General features: G+C 30.8%; 1 protein-coding gene across 1 annotated transcript in view; it reads left to right on the top strand.

Moving 5' to 3' along the window:
- The window catches only part of LOC113367471, a 230,840-nt gene extending 214,502 nt beyond the window's left edge, over positions 1 to 16,338 (top strand). The window contains exons 4-9 of the mRNA XM_026609078.1: positions 4,558 to 4,723; positions 13,614 to 15,008; positions 15,181 to 15,345; positions 15,439 to 15,622; positions 15,781 to 15,900; positions 16,149 to 16,338. Coding sequence (XP_026464863.1) covers positions 4,558 to 4,723; positions 13,614 to 15,008; positions 15,181 to 15,345; positions 15,439 to 15,622; positions 15,781 to 15,900; positions 16,149 to 16,338 — 2,220 coding nt within the window. The remainder of the gene's footprint in view (positions 1 to 4,557; positions 4,724 to 13,613; positions 15,009 to 15,180; positions 15,346 to 15,438; positions 15,623 to 15,780; positions 15,901 to 16,148) is intronic.
- The last annotated feature ends 4,587 nt before the right edge of the window (positions 16,339 to 20,925 follow it).

Here is a 20,925-nt window from a genome sequence, read left to right as displayed (position 1 = left end):
CCAAAACTTTTTTGCAACATGAGTAACTTAACTATAAATTTTTGGGCTGGTGCTTTTTAGCTCTGTTTTTCGTGAGTTAATTACGTTATTCATTTTTCAACTATATTTTATCCTGATGCGTAGAAACCAATATATTAATAGATTCTAGTAATAAACTTAGAAATAGGTACCAAAAATAGCCATAAACTTAGAAATAGGTTTTGTACTCTTACCATCCTTTTATAATAATCTCTTAAACCCACCCATCTTTAAAGCCGATTCCTTGTAACTTTTTTTTTGAAAAAAATGACAAAATACATCCAAAACTTTCGTGCAACCTGAGTAAGTTCTTCTAGGATTATCATGTTGATCTGTCCTCCTCTCTCTTCGCATATAGGGAGTCCTTTCCAAGGCCCTGTTGCATAAAACATTAAGGGATTATCAAGCCCTTCGCATCCGAGTTGAGTCAGTCCTTTCTCCCCGCGTTCGCACTACGAATATTATTGTTACAAAACGAAAATTAAGCAATGATTAATAGATCCGTCCTCTGCAGCTCGGAATGAAGATAACCGAATCGCTCGTATGAGGTGGAGAGGTGGTGGAGAGGTGGAAAAGCGTTCGTATTAAAAGCTTTTTGTTGTGCTTTTGTTGTGAGTAATGTGCGGTAGCCAAATTGGGATTAAGCGTTATGAAGTGTGTGAGAAACTGAACATATTTTAGACGAGGAATGACAAATTGCTATTTATTTTTGACGGCTTGGTGTGAATCTTCCTGATTTACTTTTTTATTTTTATTACTGTGTTAACATTTCCATAGACCTTAGCTTAGATAACCAAAAATCATTATTTTATTAATTTTTTAAACATTCTGAAGATTTTTTTACGATTTAGAAATTTAGAAGTGAGTATGTCTTTATAAGCATACAAACCTCTGAACTTCTAATGCATAATTTCAATAACGAAGTTTAATTCAGTTTACGGTATTACGTTATATTTTATTTTTATTAATTTATTCATTTTGCAGAAGGTAGGTTATTAAATGCGCAAAAAATGAACAAAAATTAACTGAATTGCAAAGTTGAAATTATTTGTTCAAAGTATATTAGAACTTAAGTCAGAATTAAAAATAAAATCTGAATCATTTTCGACAAAAAAAATTCTGAAAAAAAAATTTGAGAAAAAATTTTTTTGAAACAATTTTTTTTTCAAAATCAATTTTAAGCTTTGTTGAAATTTCTTCGAATCATTTAAATTGAAACGCTTAGTTCTCTCAAAAACTGCAATTTTCTGCACATTTAGCTCTGTATCTTCGAAATGGTTGGGCCTGCCATTGCCAAAAACTAATAATCAATTCTCACTATCATTACTAATTGAATATTTTTTAGATCATTCAAATCGTATGTTCCGTTCACTCAAAAACTCGATTTCTATTTTCTGCACTCTTTGCTCCGTATCTTCGTAACTGCTGGGCCTGCCATTGCCAAAAACTAATCAGCACATCTCCCTATCAATAGGAATCAAATGTTTTTTGAACCATTCAAATCGGTTGATCCTTGCGCCCGAAAACGTGACCGAAAAATTGTATCCATACATACACATCCATTTTTTCTGAGGTATGCCAAAATGTTCAGAAACCTTCAAAACGTCGAGAAATGTAAAAATTTTCAATTTCGATTTTTGGCCCATTACAATAACTTACCCTACGGGAAGTTAATAACTACCTTTCTAGAAATACTAATGACAGAAGACTTTATCAAATTTAGAAATTAATTGAATTTTATACAGGTTTCAAGTAAAGTGTTTAATATAATACCAACTATTTTGGTGTTTTTTAGATGTTCTATTTATAGTCAAAAATCTCAACTAAATTGTGATTGTGAATTTTAACAGTGAAAAGTGAAAAAATTATAATTTTTTTTCATCTTTTTTTAAGTTATTCTAAAAATATTTGTAAATGAACAGTCTTCTGAGACGTTCTCATCATTTTTTCACTATTTGGAAGTTACTGTTCTTGATGTTCAAATAAACTCCATTAGTATTGCAATATGCAGTTTCCATATAGTTGATTTGTAGAATAAAATCTTGAGCTTTTAGGTTTTAAAACTTTTAATCTTAATGTACTGATATATCAATATATCAATATGCAAAATATGTGATATGCATAAAAAAGTTAAATAAAAATTTTAAATGACTAATTTTAAATAATATGTAAATGTTTTTGCTGTGTTTTATTTGAACAATAAGAAGTTCTATACTACGTAAACAACTGTTTGCAATTCAGTTTGAAAAGAGACCTTTTGTTTTTTATATCATTTTATTTATATAATTTTGATCTTTGTCGAATTACCAAAAAAATTGTCAATTTTAATTTTTCTTTCGTTGACATTATTTCTTTATCGTTCGTTCATTGTTGGACCCAAAAATTAGAATATAGAAAATAAAATATAAATGATTATCGCTCATTCCAATTGATATCTAACTCCAATTTTTAAAATATTGAAGTTTTGTGAAACGCTTTTTCTATATTTTTTTATGTGAAAGTGAATATTAGAAAATTATATTAGAATCGGGTTTTTTTCAAGCTGATTGCTCGCTTTACTTTTCAACAATTTTTTGGCATAGTGCAAAAAAATATATTAGATATAAACATGGAAATTGGTTTTATGCCATAAATTTCCTCCAGCACGAGTAAGACAATACTCAAGCTTTATTCCTTCAGATAGTGTGGAAGCTCTCGAATTACCATTGAAATTGTCAATAATGTATAGAGTTTAACATAAATGATATATATATATATATATATATATATATACATGCATATGAATAATCCATTATTGGTTTGTGCATGATTATAATAGAAATGTCACTGATAAATTAGTATGCATGCGACAGCGTCGACTGTTGTGATTTATTGCAAAGACCTGAGTGTGATAATTATAACGAAATCACTGTTTCTGATTCGTTTTATTTGATTTATGTTTAAAACATGTGCAATATTTTATGACAAACAAAATGCGTGGCTTAGTGCATTGATATCGACACTTTTTTATTTTTGCGCAACGCAATAGATTGCGTTTTATCGCAATACTGTACAAACATTGTTATTGTAGGAAATGATTCTCAATATTTAAATTTTATCAAATAATATTTTATTTGATATATTGATTTATTCTAATTACTATTTTTATGAAATAAAAATATCACATAAAATTATGGACCAAATTTTTGAACATAGTATTAACTATTGGTGTATGGCATCGTGCCTTAAGGCATATTGATGGAAATTTCCATACCGAAAATTAAATTATTAAAAAAAGCTTTGCAAGGTTTTGAAAAAATCAGATTTTTTAGAAATTTTGAAATTTTTGAAAAACATTGACTTTTTTAAATAATTTGTTTTTTTTATATTTTGATTTTCTTTGTGTTTTGATTTATTTTGAAAATTTCGAATATTTTTTTAAGCATTACCATTTTTGGCACTAGGTGCCCTGTATCTCCGAAACGGCTAGACCTGTCTTTGCTAAAAAGTAATCAGCACGTCTTCTTATGAGTAGGAATCGAATGTTTTTTGAAAAAATGGATGTAATGTGTTCGCGAAATCGTTGACGAAAATTTGTATCCGCACACATACACATACATCCATCTTTTCAAAGATGTGCCAAAATGTTCAGAAACCTCTGATCTAGCATAAACTAGACTTCAAAAAAACTTTTTTTCACGTTTCTGAACAATGCACGTTTTATCTTCAGGACAACTGTCTTCTCTTTGGGTAGTCAGTAATAAGACAATCTGAAGCCATTTCGTAGACAGTGTAATAAATTTAAGAAGTGGTTAACATTTTTTTAAATTGGAAAATCATACTAATTCTATACTCGCTCAACTTTTTGAGACACCTGTTTGAATAAGATCTCACAAGACAATATTTAAGACTTCTAATTTTACTACATCTTTGGAGAATTGAGATGAATTGGTGAATCATTAGAGTGGTAACCTACAATTTTTTGTATTTATTTTTTTTAATAGCAATCATAACATTTATTATATACTATGAGTTATTTCGATTGACATTAAAAAAAGTTAATTATATGTAGCAGTTACCGCAGTGGGTATGTTATGTACTATGTGATGAATTTTACTAGATCAAATTAATTGGCCATAATTTTTTCAGTATTCTGAAATTTGGTCCGTTAATTTCATTTGTGTGTTTATAAGTGTCAATGAATGAAATGAACTAAACAGCTTATATAATGTTGTATTCTGATTGCTATCAAAAATAAAAAAAATAATAATAAAAATAAACTTTTGTCAGGATCATTTTCTCATAAGGTAAATCAAGTTGAAATTGTAAAATAAGCAAATGGATTATATAAAAAAATATAAAAACAAAAAAAAAATTTGTAAAAGATTTACAATGGAAAATATATATATATATATGTGTGTGTGTGTGTGTGTAAAAATGTGTAAAGGTCCACATGTTCATATATGTCTCAGCTATATCACTTATGTTTCGGGTGTATATGTTCACATGTGTATATATGCTTCAGCTATATTACTTCCTACATTGATCATCTTGTTTCAGGTCGTAGAAGTCCTCGAGACATACAGCGACCCTAAGGATACAAAACACCGCCCTGCGACCCACTCTCTCAGTAGACCGCAGCCGCAGCTCCAGTCCAGGGAAGAACTTGACGAGGTGCTGACAGAACCGCCATCCACTATCGCGCGATCTAGGTCGACACACTCCGGTAAGAACGATAGAGATATTCAATTTATAGTTTTTTTTAAAAAATAGTACAGATAAGTGTTATTTGGATGAAATATCAATTCAATAAAAATATAAATTAAAATCAGTGGTGCATTGCGTTGAGCTTTGGGGGTGTTTATTAATCACGTGAAGCATTTGGGAGGAGGGAGTTTGACAAAAAATCACGAAAGGGGAGGAGGAAGGTATAGTAAGATATAGTGTATATTCATTTTTTACCTGAATTTTTAAAAAAAAATCAAAAGTTTACGATATTTTCATAAGTTCGAAAAATTTTAAGTAGCACGTAATGTTTGGTGGGGGAGAGGAGGTAATTTTAAATATCACGACGTATCACCAAGAGGAAAGAAAGGTTCAAAAATTCCTAAAATATCGATCACGTGAATAATTAAGGTGACCATATTTTTTTGCCTGAAAATCGGGACGAATTATAATGTGTGCGAGAGCGGGCGGGAGGGGGGTCTTCATGAGCTAAAAATTTATATACACATTTTTTCAAAACCTTGGCATTCAAAACATTTTCGAAAATCCGGGGCAATCCGGGACAAAACACCTAAAACCGGGACAAATATTGCTTTTAGAAAAAGCCGGGGCGCAAGGCGGTAAATCGGGACTGTCTCGGCCAATCCGGGACGTATGGTGTCACCTTAGAATAATGGACGCCCCCTAAGGCAAATTGCTGGTACTTGCCGAACTGTAATCAAACATTTGAGGAATAAAAATAGTCAGTTATCAATAAATCATCGTCGTATTTTATAAATCTAATATAACATAAGTGCTTTTATTTGGGCGACGATCTTTATCTATGTTCATCCACAAGAACGAAAACATAATAAACAAACACCAAGCAATATGTTTCTTAAATCACTCTAATCGGATGCGCCGTTTTTTTCAAAAACTGCTATTTCGTGCACTTTTTGCCCTGTATCTCTAAAACCGCTGGACCTGCCTTTGCAAAAATGTAATCAATTATTTGCCCAATCAATGCAAATCGAAAGTTTCTTTAATCATTCTAATCGGATATGTCGTTCTGTTAAAAACTGCGCTTTTTGCTCTGTATCTCCGGAATGGCTGGACCTGCCTTTGCCAAAAACTAATCCCCTGTCAATACGAATCGAATGTTTTTTTAATTTTTTAAATCTGTTGATTCGTGCTTTCGATATCGTGGACGAAAAACTGTATCTAAACATACGAAGACACACAAATTCATACATATTGTCAAATAAAATCGTTTAAATGTATCGTTTTTTTATACATTTATATACATTTGCATACTTTTACAATACAATTTGACAATTCTACAATTGCAACGCATTGATCGGATAATATAGCTACGATTCCATAAAACACATTTATGAATTATGAATAAGACATTGGACTTTATTTTCTCCTAGTTATTCCCACATTCAAGGTAAAAAGGAGCAGATAATAAATTTTTAAGAGTTAGCAAAAACTAGCATTTCTACATTAATTAATTTTCTAGAAATTTTAGTGAACATAGTTCGATAGTTGCTTGTTTTATATGTGTTATATACATGATGTAGTCGGTTTGGATTTCTCAGAATAAAATTTGAAAATCTAATTGGACCTTTGTGTCCCGCTCTACCCTGTCTATTTATAAATGGCATTTTATTTATAAACGACATTCATAAATGTCATTTTACTAAGGTCCGGTTTGTTCGGACAGTCCTGAATTTCCACCTTGTATAACGGGTTTTTGTAAAAGCAATATTTATCCCAGATTTAGATTTTTGTCCCGGATTGTCCGGTTTTTCGCAAATTAATAGTCAGAGTATGCTATTTTTTTAAATTAATTATGAAGAAAATTGAAAAGATAGTAAAATATAGGAAATATTATAGTATCATAGATAAAAAAGTATTATATATGATACAATAATATAGGTCTTAATAAAAATTCGCAATTCGGATTAGCATAACTAAAAATAGCCGTCCGTTCTGGTTATGACTTAAAAAAATAAAATAAAAGTATTATTAAAAGTCCGCAATTTGGATTAACATAACTAAACATCGCCATCCTGGTTATGACTTAAAAAAAATATGGTCACCTTTATTTTACCTTAATTCTTGATGCTTAAACTTCCGGAAATGTGTAAATAATTGACATAATGAATCAGAAATGAGATTTAGCATCCTTTAAATTAATGCCGTTATAGTTTTGAAATTTTTGCGCGGGTCATTATTAAAAATTTCAATCAATTTTATAAATAAATCACTTTGTTTGAATGTTTGTTTACTCCTACATCTATAAATAGTACTCAAAAGTTGGAATTATTCTGAAACAGAAATTAGCGAGTAATTACGAAGAAACGGCTTGGCCGATCTGCGTCAAAATCTAATCAACACTATTACCAATGAGAGAGAATTCATTATATTAATAAAAGAAGTATGGGTCACTTTTTGTAGTAAGGTTCAAGAGTGTGCTGGTAATTCTTATTCAACTACTTAAAATCATTTCTCAAAATTGTACTCAAAGTCCCTTACTCTCTGTGTCGTTTTTCTAATGTTTATGTTCTGGATTAACACTGCTAATCATTTGAGGAATGAAGCTTGTGATTGCTTGAATTAGATGCAATAGGAAACGGCGCCATTAGTTTTATAGAGTCCCCGGCAGTCGGCACGCTGCAGGCAGAGCTTGGGCAAAATGATTAAGTCCTGATCTCTAGGGGTGAAAACTGCGTAGGGTGGATTGATATCACGGCGACGATCTCTTGAAATCATCCCGGGGATAGTATTGTAATAAAATTTTTGTAGTGCAAAATAGTAAAATATAATAATAATAGCGGATCGTTGTTTAAGTCTGGTTAGGTTGTTTAGGTTATTTTTAATCTTTGTGAATTTGTGGTCTGTAAAACACTGTATTTTGAATATTTTTTTTTTATTTATTAACTTCCCGTAGGGTAAGTTATTGTAATGGGCCGAAAATCGGAATTGAAAATTTTTACATTTCTCGACGTTTTGAAGGTTTCTGAACGTTTTGGCATACCTCAGAAAAAATGGATGTGTGTGTGTGTGTATGTGTGTGTGTGTGTGTATGTATGTATGGATACAAATTTTCGCCCACGTTTTCGGGCGTACGGATCAACCGATTTGAATGGTTTAAAAAACATTCGATTCCTATTAATAAGGAGAAGAGCTGATTAGTTTTTGGCAAAGACAGTTTCAGCAGTTACGGAGATAAGGTGCAAAGAGTGCAGAAAATAGAAATCGAGTTTTTGAGAGAACGGAGCATCCGATTTGAATGATCTAAAAAACATTCAATTAGTAATGATTGGGAGAAGGGGTTATTAGTTTTTCGCAAAGGCAGGCCCAGCCATTACAGAGATACAGAGCTAAATGTACAAAAAATGGCAGTTTTTGAGAGAACTAAGCGTCCGATTCAATTGATTCAAAGAACTTTCTGCTTGTCCTAACAAAATAATTGATTTTGGAAAAAAAAATTTTGTACCATTATTTTTCTTTTTTTTTTTTTTAATTTTTTGTATATCGAAAATAATTCAGATTTTATTTTTAATTCTGACTATAGTTCTAATATACTTTAAACAAATAATTTCAACTCTGCAATTCAGTTTATATAATTCTTATAAATATTAGACAATGTTACAATATTTATAATAATCTATTTGAAAACATTCAGTATTCCACGAACATTTCGTTACGGTACGGGAAGTTCCAGCAATTTGCCTTAAGGCACGATGCCACCCACCCCACTAGTTTATTTATTTATTTGATATAATTTATACATACTGTATCTCAGTCAGACAATTGTTCTGGTATGAGAGATCACAGCAATTATAACAAAAATAAAATCTAAATTTTATGTAACAGACTTAAACATTAAGACATATATTTTTACTTATTACTTACACACATATATACACACACAGAACGCTTGCGTACATACATACATACTTATACTTAAATGTAATTAATATTTTTACAAATCAGAAGTAATATAGTATTTAAAATAGGGATTTTAATTCATTTGTTTCATTTGTCTCTTATGTAATTTTTCAATTTAATTTTGAAGCTGTTTAGGTCTGTCATTGTCTTTAGTTCGTCCGGTAGTTTATTGTAAAGGCTGCTTGCACTAATCAGAGGACTAGCAAGTCCTTTACTCGATTTAGCATGTTTCATGTGAAAGTTTCGGTTTTGTCTCGTTTGATGGTCGTGTATATCTTGGTTTGTCTCTATTGTGGTGCAAGTTTTGATTTTGTTATTTTTTATTTTGAATATTAATATACATTTTTCTATTTCTATTGTTTTGTGTAGTGGTATGTTCTTAGTCTTTTGTAGAAGTTCTTCTGTCGGGGTGAGGTAGGGATAATTGTAAGTTGATTTTATTGCTTTATTCATCATTCTAGGTAGTGTCTTTATATTTTTATTTATGGTTTGACTCCAAATCGTGATGCCGTACGTCTTAATCGGAATTATATGAAATTTTAATATTAGTTCTTTGTTCTTAATTCCAAGATGTCGTATTCTACTTATGGCCCCAGAAAGTGCTGCAATTTTTTGTTTGATTTTTTCAATTTGGTCACTCCATTCTAGTTTCTGGTTTATAATCATACCCAAATATTTAGTTTTTTCTATTTCTTTTATTTCAGTATCGTTGATTAATATTTTTAAATTGCCTATTTTTTTAATTTTGTTACGTCGGAAAAATATATAATTAGTTTTTTTCTGTATTTATAGTGAGTTTATTTTTAAATATAAAATGTATATTTCTGCAGTTATTATTATAATGATAATAATATGTACTATATATGACTGCTAATTAGACAAATATTAACTATAGTTATATTAGATAAATAAGGTTTGGTGGTTCTGCCGGACTGGAACTCGAACCGAACCAAGACAAATAGAAATGATTGTATGATTTAATATACTAGAAAATTAGAGGTACCGGTATAATTAATGAGTTCATAAAATTTTGTAGTGAGAAGGAGATATCCCATATTTTCGAAATGTAAAATGAATTAGATAAAAAATTAATTAAATATTTTTCTGAAGAAAAAAGAGCTTTTTAGTAAAGAAAATTAAAATTATAAATACTCCATAAAATAAAAATGTGCAAAATAATGTAAATAGCATAGTATAATTACGCAGTACACCTAATTATAAAGGCACATCGAGACACTTGTGACTTGAGTTTACAAAGGTTCGTAGGCAATTGAATTTCCCTCGGCATGCCATGCCAGGATAAATTCTAATTAGGCAAACACGATTATAACAATCTTTATGCTAATTCGAGTCACTTCGCGGTACAGTCGGAGCAGGACCTTCGACGATTGAGGGGACCACCGTAGCACCGTAGCACCGTAGCATCGTAGCATCGTAAAAGTTTCATTAAGTGAAAAACGTTTATGAATACCATGAAATATTTTATAAAAATTTTAAACATACTAAAACAATTATTAACTAGTTGTGCATAGCATCGTGCCTTAATACAAATTGGAGTTTCTTGTACCAAAAATTAAAATTGTTACCTATGCCTAGATGATGACGCTATATTTTATATGAATGTTGGTATGAGTGCTAGTATGAATCGATATAAGAGTAGCTATAAGCGCATGATAATAACAAAAGAATAATTAATATATAGTAGCAGACGGCAGTAATAGAGAAATTAGAGTGAGATACGTGTATAATGAAATAGGGACGAATAATTTAATAAAGAGAGCTATTAGAGGCAATAAATGAGTCTTTAGAGATAGAGTGTATTAATATAGAGACGTTAACAAAGTTTTTAAAAAAAATTAAAAAAATTAAAAATTTTAAAAACATTAAAACAACGATTATTTAGAATTATGAAATTTTGGAAAAACATTTACTTATTTGAAAAATTTGAATGTTTGTTTATATTTTGAAAATTCTGAACTTATCAGAGATGAAATGTCGAAGCGCGTAAGCGCCGCATTGCAGTCTAACGGATGAACATTGGTCTTAAACCTATAAAAATGTATACAAAATTTGTACTTATTATTAAAATATTTATAAAATATCTGATAATTTGACATGCATATCAAATTATAAGTCTAATTATCATTCTTGACTGACCGCAAAATGCCAATTTTTGAAACTTTTTCCTTCGTATATCCGAAACTGCTGGACTTACTTTACCAAAAATTTAACTAGTTCTCTACTTCGTCAATACAAAAAAATGCATTGTTTGAATCATTTGAATCGGACTTTTCGTTAAAAACTTAATTACCATTTTTGGCACTTATTTTCCCATATTTTTGAATCCACTGGACATGTCTTTGCCAAAAACTAATCAGCATTAATATGAATCGAATGCTTTTGAGTAATTGAAATTGGTTTATCCATATTTCCGAAATCGTCGACAAAAATTTGTATTTGAACACACACACGCACACATACATCAATTTTTTGAGGTATGCTAAAATGTTCAGTAATCTCTGAAACGTACAGATATATAAAAAAGATGTTCTATTTCTTGCGATTACTATAACTTATCCTACGGGTGGTCAAATATGACGAATATTGGTCGATCTTCACCAAAACCTATTTAGCACGATTCTCAACTGGTCTTTTGAATTTTTGAAATTCGAACAGCTTGTAGAATATTTTACAAAATTTTTAGTTTATTTTAAGTATGGCTTTACAACTATCTCAAACAATACGTAATTAATATAAAATATACCTTATACATCTGCATTCGTACACAAATGCAGAATCTCAAGATAAACGCATCTTATGAACCAGGAGTAATCTTCTAAAACATTTTCTTCAAACGCAAAGCCAAAATATTATCTCGCCTGTGTAAACTAAAACGTTTTTACGTCTCACAAGTGCACATAGGAAAATTAAGTCATGCATAAAACAGTAACAAGAAATTCATTATTTTTTCCTCTTGTGAAACGTGTTCGTAACAAAGGCTCAATTTTTCGTCTGTCGGCAAAGGGGGACTTTTTCGTCTATGGGGCGACTCTTCCAGGCGATTCAATCCTACGCAACGATCGCGGTCCGAGAATAGTGCATGTATAATTTAAGAGAGAGTACCATTTCGGCAACCAGATACCTCATGCCCCCAGAAAGTAAGGTTTAAAGATTTATTCGCTACTGTATAACTTCATACATAAGCAAATAGCTGAGCGCCCTGAGAAGGGTTCAATATATTTGACTGCCAGGATTAAATACGGCAAAGATGAATGACGGTGCTCATATCATTTCCCTTACACACCGAGATGTGTTGTAAAATACGCTTATATATTAAAGATTATGTATGGAATATCAGGATTTAAATCATGTATTGGAAATATTTATAAGGCTGGTTAAATTTTGAACAACGTTATGGTGTCGTGGAACTTATATTAAAAATCTTATCTACATATACATCCAGGGAGTCCCAGGCGGATCGCCTGATTCCCCGTCATGGACGACCACAATATCAAGCAGTAGCGATATCAATTTTTACTTACGATTAGAAATATAGATATTGAGTATGTTTCCAAAATTCCAAGAGAAAATGGTCTCACCCGGTCATTGCTGCCCTAAAAATGATAATGAGTCAGCCCTGAAAATTCTAATAATAAAGTAATAAACTATAAATGGATCAACCGTTGGGTTACCATCTAATATAAGGAGTACAATATAAGGAGAAGTCTCATCCCAACAGCTTGTAGGGCTTAAGATTTTGATTGCTGTTAAAAAAATCCATAGTTTGAATTAATCAACCGCAATTTCTTTTGTGCGTTCAAAATATATTTATACGTTTGGAAACATATAGTAACATTTTAAAAAAAAGAGTGCGCGTAAGGATCACACGCGATTGAAGTAGAACTTATTTGCTGCTGTACAAAGTAGTAAATTTAAGTTCAGTAAAAATAAATACATCATATAACAATTTTGAATAATGTTTATTAGTAATATGGTAACACTCGTGATGCACATATTTATTAGGGTCAACCATTATACACATTTCTATAATGATAAATGATAGGCATTAAAAATATGTATATAATATTTAAAAACAATAATATAATTAAAGTCACTTCAAATATGACATGATCGGTTTGTCATTTTAGGAAAAATTAGACTTTGATTTTGTGCAAAACTAGCCAAGGCGAGTCCAACGGTTTTGAAATGTCTTATATCGATTTAGCCATTTCTTGAGAAAACGTTTACTAAAATTTTGGCTCACATTGCAAAAACGTGGCTCATTTTTTTAACTTCAATGAATTTTCAAGACTATTTATCGTAGACTCATTATATTTTGGTATATTTTTATAAGACCATAAATAAACTGATTATTTCGAAAGAACTTTATTTGCCGATGACAAATATATTTTGTTATCGTGTTAACAAAGATAATAAATTAATTAAAAGATTTTTCAATCATTAGCAGTATATTTCATTATCCTTCGATAGCATCACTCGTGCAATTATACTTAAAACACTAATACAAATGTACTAATGCCAGCAATTCGAAATAATTCCCGTGCAATTGTTCCCTAATAACATGCCTGCAATCGTTTGTTGCATGCGAGCATTAACTCTTCTAGGTATATTTATGCACCCTTTGTTATATTGCAAAAACACCCTCAATGCATATATGCAAACTCATCGTAAAATTATTACTACGTGATGGTACAAAATGCACAACATTTGTAATAAAATTCATGACAACTTTATAGCTTTATAATAGATATTATTCAATAAACTGTTAAAGCAAATAATTTAGAAACATTCATAATTTTAAATTAAATTGGAACTGCTGACTTTTTTCAGAAACTATTAATCCATACTTGACTGATATATTTATAATACTTGACTGATAATTTTATGATTTTCTATTAATCTTTTCTCTAATTTATCATCTCATTTTACAGATGCATCATCAAGGCCACAATCATCCAACGAGGAGTACTCCCATTCCATCGACCACGTACCTTGCCTAAATTCTCCTGACAGCATATCTGGTGACTTGGTCCAACATTTTGGAGAAACTCCATTACATACAAGACCCCGCACTAAACGTGATCCATCACCTTACTACTACTCAGATTTACTTCGGGCCAGGTGTAAAGAAGTTTTGGAAAATAGTCGAAGAAGAGAATCTTCCGGTAGTGACTCGTCTTGTTCCGAATGTACGAGACGTCCAAACAAACCGATGCCCCCTCTGCGTGATCATTACGCTGATGAGGATGATCTCGATCCCAATTCCTTGTTTTATATGCTAGGTGGTCACAACATGACGACGAGTACACGTAGATTGTACGAGACAGCATTTGACTGTCGAGTTACCAGAACAGAAGAAGATTTAGATGCCGTCACAAATTGTACAGTGTTGCTTCACCAGCAACAAAGGTTGACGACACCTGCGCAGAGGGAACGACGCAAGAACAGGGAAAATGAGCGGGTTCCTGTGAGAGAACTTCAAGCTTTGCGTATTGTAGAACCTGCAGAATCTGAAGAAACCACAAGAGATTACAAGGCTTCTCCTCCATCTACTGCGCCCTTACCTACAAAATTCCATGGCCGTGAATTGCTGATGAATAGCATTAGAAGCGCGCCAGATCTCCAGCCGAGATTAAAAGATTTACGTCTTCCTATTAAATCAGCTCAATACAAAGCTCGACACGAACGTATTATGGAAATCAAAGGCAGGCCCAAAACTGATTCGAATAAGTTTTCGTCTACAGAAAGCATGACAGCTAGCTCAAGTGGCGGTTCTATGGACTCATTGAGAAGCAGTACCAGTGAAGGCAATAGGAGCAGTACAAGCTCTGATAGTCGAAGGTCTAGTTCTTTAAGTTCTCATAGTTCTGACTCTGGTCACAATCAAACGCACATAGAGCCAAGAACAAGAATCCTTCATATCCTAAGTCCAATCTCTGACAAATCATCTCAAGAACAAGCATCTGAAACATCAGATAACAACCGTAACAATAACTCACAAAAACCTTCTCCTGATGAGGATATTGCTAATTGTACAAACACTGAAAATTTAACGAATAAAATTAAAAGAAGACCTCAAAATAAAACGTTGACAAGTACCAAGCATGAAATTTTGGGGTCTGACAGTGGTATTTCTATAAGATCGAGAGATGGAGGAAGTGCATTCAGAAATTTTGCATCTTTGAAGTTAGGGAATCAACATTCACACACGGATAACAGAAATGATTCGCAGATGATGGATTCACAAAACGCGGATTTGCCATTTGATATGCCAAAATTACGCAGGCGTAGGGCACAGCAGCAGCAGATTGAAGCATGTACTTCAGGTAAGTCATACAATAATAGACCAATTTTTAGACAAACATAACTAAAGGCATTAAGAATAATAGATTTGTTTTTCAAAACTTCTTACATTGGTATTTTCTACTTTAAAATGCAAAAGTGATTGAATTTGTCTGGATGCCATGTAAATAATAATATAATCGTTATACTTTTAAGGGAGTGCAACATCTGTAGATCTTCGTGACTTACCTTTTGATATGCCAAAACTGCGAAGACGTCTAAGAGGCCAAAATACACAACATTCACATAGTACAGAGTCAAGTGGAGTATCACAGGCGTCTTCTAGTCAAAGTGTTAGAGATGGTGAACGACCATCACTTGGTAATTAATAGACAACATTTATTAGCGAAACAATTTAAACTTAAATCATGCAGCAATAAATTGTATTACAATATCATATAAAAACTATTCTAGGTGCATCTATGTTCAGAGAGAAATTAACTCTTAATCTGAGGTCAGATGGAGCTCCAAAAAACTTAGGTCTTGATTTAGCACCACGAATTGGGTCAATGCCAAGGAATTTAAATTTAAATTTAGGTTTATCAAACTCTGGTCCGGTGGAACTTGTTGACTCTTCAATACCTTTGGAGAGGCAAGGGTAAGTAGAATAATTCTCATATAATACTATATATTCTTGGTCAATAACAAAATTTTATTATATATTATATTATTCTATTATTATTTTATTATATTTTATATTATATTATTCTTATATAGTTTTTAGCTAATTAATAATAAATTTTGATATTGTATTAGATGGTATCATGGTGCGATAACTAGGGTGGAAGCCGAATCCGTCCTAAGACTAGCTGGTGAAGGAGGATTTCTGGTTAGAAATAGCGAAAGCACACGACAGGATTATTCACTTTCTTTAAAGTAAGTAGAAAATATTAATAAATAATTTTTATACAAAACAAACAATGTAATATTTTATCTGTAAATATGTTCATATCTACATCACATGATTGACTTGTGACAATCAATTCTGGAAAATATATCTATATATAGAATTTATCTTTGTGATGTTTTATACAAAGTATTATCATGACTTTTTAGAAGATAACTGAAAACTTCAAAGTTACTTCTATTACATTACATAATTCATTTTTTTTTTTTACCTTCAGGAGCGTAAGGGGTTTTATGCACATGCGGATCCAGCGCCAACCTGATAGTGGATATTACGTTTTAGGCCAATTTAGCAAACCGTTTCCGTCCATCCCCGAAATTATACAACATTTCTGCAAAAACAGACTTCCAGTTCGAGGAGCTGAACACATGTGTCTACTGCAACCGGTAAACGTGCAATTGTTGTAAAATAACCATCCAGGATAATCGAAATTGAGAAGTATTGCCTGGATTTCCACTATAAACGCCAAATCATGTCATATCCTTTACTTGTTTACTTCTGCGTTATCCTCATGGCTTTGGGAAAATTATACACTACTTTTTTGGTAGAAGGTTGTAGTTATTGGTAATTTCCTAAATACGTCATCCTGGAATTTGTGTTTGTTAAAGATGTTAAAGATTTTTCACTCTTCTGTTTTTTCTCTATGTTTCCATCTATCCAAGTATTACAGTATGTTTTTTTCATGAAGACAAAAATGCAAGTCAGGTAGATGAAATCATGGTTCGTATTTATGGTTCCAATACTGGTTTAATTAATTTTTATATTAAACCTGCATCTGTCGCAAGCAGAAACTTTAACAAAATAACGGTAAATTTACAAAACTGATCACTTATAAATTATTGTGGTTTCTCTTGAAACTTTTAATTTAATAGACCGATTCTGCCGCATAACAGACAAATGTTATAGCAAGGCTATGTTATGAATAATTTTCCATACTAAATCGTTCTAAATATTGACAAAATCCATGGGATTGCTGTGCAGTCAGGCGGTTTTCTCAGGTTGTCAGATAGAAAACCTAACCTAGAAATCGCACAAATGTCAAAAAAACTATGTTAGATAACAGGGTTTTTCTGACCTAGCTTCATAACATACATGTGATGTTGCAGTTTATGTGTTAAAAGTGTAAATGCACAGCAAATACATGACATTTTGTTAGTATTCAGTATGATTCAGTAGCATAATATATGGAAGTTGAAAATTTGAATTCAAAATTTTGATACCTATGTGCAGTTGCAGATTAATAATAAAACTTGCATTTTTGTCCGAATTTATTTTGTATTCAAAAATATTTTGTGCTGTTTATTTTTTAAACTACTGCATGAAAAGTATACTAAACAAAAAAAATTACAATTACAACTAATAATTTAGTATTTAAATTATTTTTTGCCTACCAAGTGAATCAATAAACCTATTAATAACTCAATATTTGCAATAAGTATTTAAACAATGCAAAGCATTATTTTTTATATAATTCAACCATGTACGTGAGCCCACAGGCATTGAAATAATAATAAAAAAAACGTGCAATAAAATATTAAACCAATGTTTTGGCCCAGAAAATATACTATACTCATATATGACTAGTATTGTAAATTTGAATAATATTATAAAATTAAGTCTGCATGCTACTATGCAAATGTAGTTCTAAACTTAAATGTTGTATAGTCATGATTAATTATGACAAACATTTTACATTTTTAAGCAGATTTATTATATCAGTAAAATATCTATGTATGATAGAATCATTACAGAAAAACAGTTTTGGAATTTGGTTGAAATTTTGTAACTCCTTACTAAAAAGAGTAGCTGCAAATGATAGAAGGAAGTGTATTTAGACATTGACAGTTTCTTGAAATAATCGAAACATTTTTTTGCTGAAGGGAGAGGAATTTATTATTCACACAGGTTTAGTATTGAGTCGAAGTCGAATTGAAGGTTCAGGTTATGTTTAGTTGGCAATATTATTGATCAGATTTCCACGAGCAATTGTAAAAATAATAGTTATGAAAAATTCTGCATTTACGCCTTTGATAGCGCGGTTTTTATACTACGCGAAGCTAAAATGACGGCCGCCCTCCTATAGCATGGTACTCCAACAACGCAGTTGGAATGACTCTTTTAACTAGATATTGTTGTAAAAGGTTTTAATATAGGTTTCATTATATACTGTTCTACTTTTTGCAATATATTTGTAATGTAACATAGCAGTTTATATAATATGTGTGTACCACATTGGATTTAGTAGTATCAGAACTCTTCCACAGAACGTTAGTCTTTCTAAAAAAAAGTTCTGCTTGAAAACTTTTTTGTTGAAAATCAGTTTTTTACCTTAGCTTTTTTACCTTATTTTACATCATGTCTTTGGATGTTCAATTCGATGAGAATGATTTATACTGTTTCATCATATTGCATATTGGGATGCTGAATGGGATATTTAACTCGAAAATGCATCTAATACAATCAATCACAAAAGATCCATCTTGATAACTAGATGTTACAGTACCGCATTTTTTTAGATTTTTATTAAACTCTTAAGTTCCTTAAAAAAGATACATCTTTTATAATATCTTTTATAAACTCTTCAATTGCATAAGAACAATTTATACTTTTTTATGTCCTTTGTATTTATTGGTTTCCATATAACGCGGTACAAATGATGTGATTTGAGGTTCTTACAGCACGGTTTCCATACAACGTGATAGACGTTTTTCATATTCAATTTTATAATTTATTTTGTTTTTTTGCATTTATTGGTCTCCATCAGTCTTTGTATAACGCGGTACAAATGATGTGATTTGAGTTCCTTACAGCACGGTTTTCATACAACTTGATAGGCGATTTCCATATAACGCGCTACAATTTTGCCTGGTTCATACGGTTTCATAATAGAGGCAGGCACTTTACTGCGTTGTAGGAGGGTTGACTTATTAATTTCTTTAATTATGTACTATTTTATTTTCCAAACCTTGTTGAAAATTAAATAAAAATGAGTTAACCACTTTTGTTAGTGGAAAGTAATGGTTTTAATCGTAATATGTAAACTTAATTGGACGTCTTAATGCTCTTGGAAATACTGATTGAAATACAGTCAACATGTTTATTTAAATGTTAGACTAGAAATTCTGACTTAAATAAATAACTACAATTGTTAACAATACATAATGTCGTTTGCAAGCTCTGCAAATACTATATTTTCTCTTACCTTCGAAAATATTTTTGCGCATTAGGTTTCTGAACTATATACAGAGCAATAGAAATTTTTTAAAAAAATCAATAGATGTAGGATATAATTTTTTGAATCTTTGAATTTATTCTTTCTTATAGTTTGTTACATTAATCAAAAATGTCTAATAATATATTTGTTAGAGACATTCAATATACTCCACATGTGCCGAATAACATGCCATGACTATATAATAATTACATACTTGCATGTTCCGATTCCACACAATTTTATGTAAAAATCTTTTGTATTTAGATACACGTTTTTATAACATATATTGTGTAAGGCATTTGTATACATATTTTATTTCTGCTAAATACACTCATGTATTACAGATTTATTTATATTTAAGCAACTAGAAAAAGTTATCGTTACTTTATGTGATATTTTGGTATATCTATAATAATCGAAAAAACAAAATTTTAGTTTTTAATATATTATATTAATTGTATGTAAAAATACTAATTATTGAAAAATATAATTATATTATAAAACAATAATTTCAACAAATAAATCATGCAAAACGTCTGCTACTTTTTATTTCTTAAGTACATTTCTTATCACTTTTGTACAGTAATTGATTAATATTTTGCACTAATAATTTATCAGTGTTAGTATTTTCTAAATGTGATAAATCTAAAAAATATTTTTTTCTAGATTTATATTAATTTAAATAAAAAAATTATTCCTTTCAAAATCATATGTTTAGTGCAATACTGATTATGGTTAATCTTTTTTAATAGAATGATTGCTCTCATGAATAAATTGATCAATGACTAACACCTCATTATTCATATGTAAATGTACTGAGAACGAAATACTTTGCATAAAATAAATAAATTAATAATTGCAAAATATTAGAGTATATGCAAATCAATTTCATATGAAACTTTTACACTCTTTTATCTTGTTTTTTATTCTTACTTTTTTACTATCTTCGAATGCTAAATTTAACGTATATTAGGTGGAAACATATTGGAGCAGTAACCAAAAAGATGGTCTTCATGTTCTCGACAATTTGGGTTTGGATTAACAGATTGTGCAAACCATTTAAATAACAATTCACTAAATCCAGAATTTTGGTTGACAGAAGACTTTAATTAAATATATACGTGCTTGCAGATATTCAAGCATGAATATCAGTTTCAGATATGAATTTTGTCATTTATATTTAATGACTAATTGGCCATTGATATCTGTGGCTGACTAAGTCGGATTAATGGCTGATAAGTCATCGAATGCATCATCGCAGAATATGTGGATAATACGTCTATATATATATATATATATATATATATATATATATATATATGTGTGTGTGTGTGTGTGTATATATATATATATATATATATATATTAGGGCGGGTCAATTTGAAGGTCACTTAGGCACATATAAGATACTTTTCTGAAGAAACCATTTGGCATACCTCAGAAAAAATGGATGCATGTGTGTGTATGTATGTTTAGATACATTTTTTTCCCACGATTTTGGGCGCTTGGATCAACCGATTTAAATGATTCAAAAAACAATCGATTCCTACTCATGAGAAAACGTGCTGATTTGTTCTTGGCAAAAAGAGAGGTCTAGCATTTTCGAAGATACTGAGCAAAAAGTGCCAAAATTGGTAATTCAGTTTTTGAGGTAAAGGAGCACCCGATTTTTAAATGATTCAAAAAACACTTTATTTGTATTGATGAAGTGGAGAATTGATTAAATTGTTGGGTAGGCAGGTCTACCAGTTTCGGAAATATGGAGGAAAAGGTAAAAAAAA

This window comes from Ctenocephalides felis, unplaced genomic scaffold, assembly GCF_003426905.1.
Source record: "Ctenocephalides felis isolate EL2017-DRISC unplaced genomic scaffold, ASM342690v1 CF-g0.4_SCAFFOLD_01170, whole genome shotgun sequence".
Lineage (NCBI taxonomy): Eukaryota > Metazoa > Arthropoda > Insecta > Siphonaptera > Pulicidae > Ctenocephalides > Ctenocephalides felis.
The sequence above is the reverse complement of the archived record's forward strand: the minus strand, read 5'-3'. Positions and strand labels throughout refer to the sequence as shown.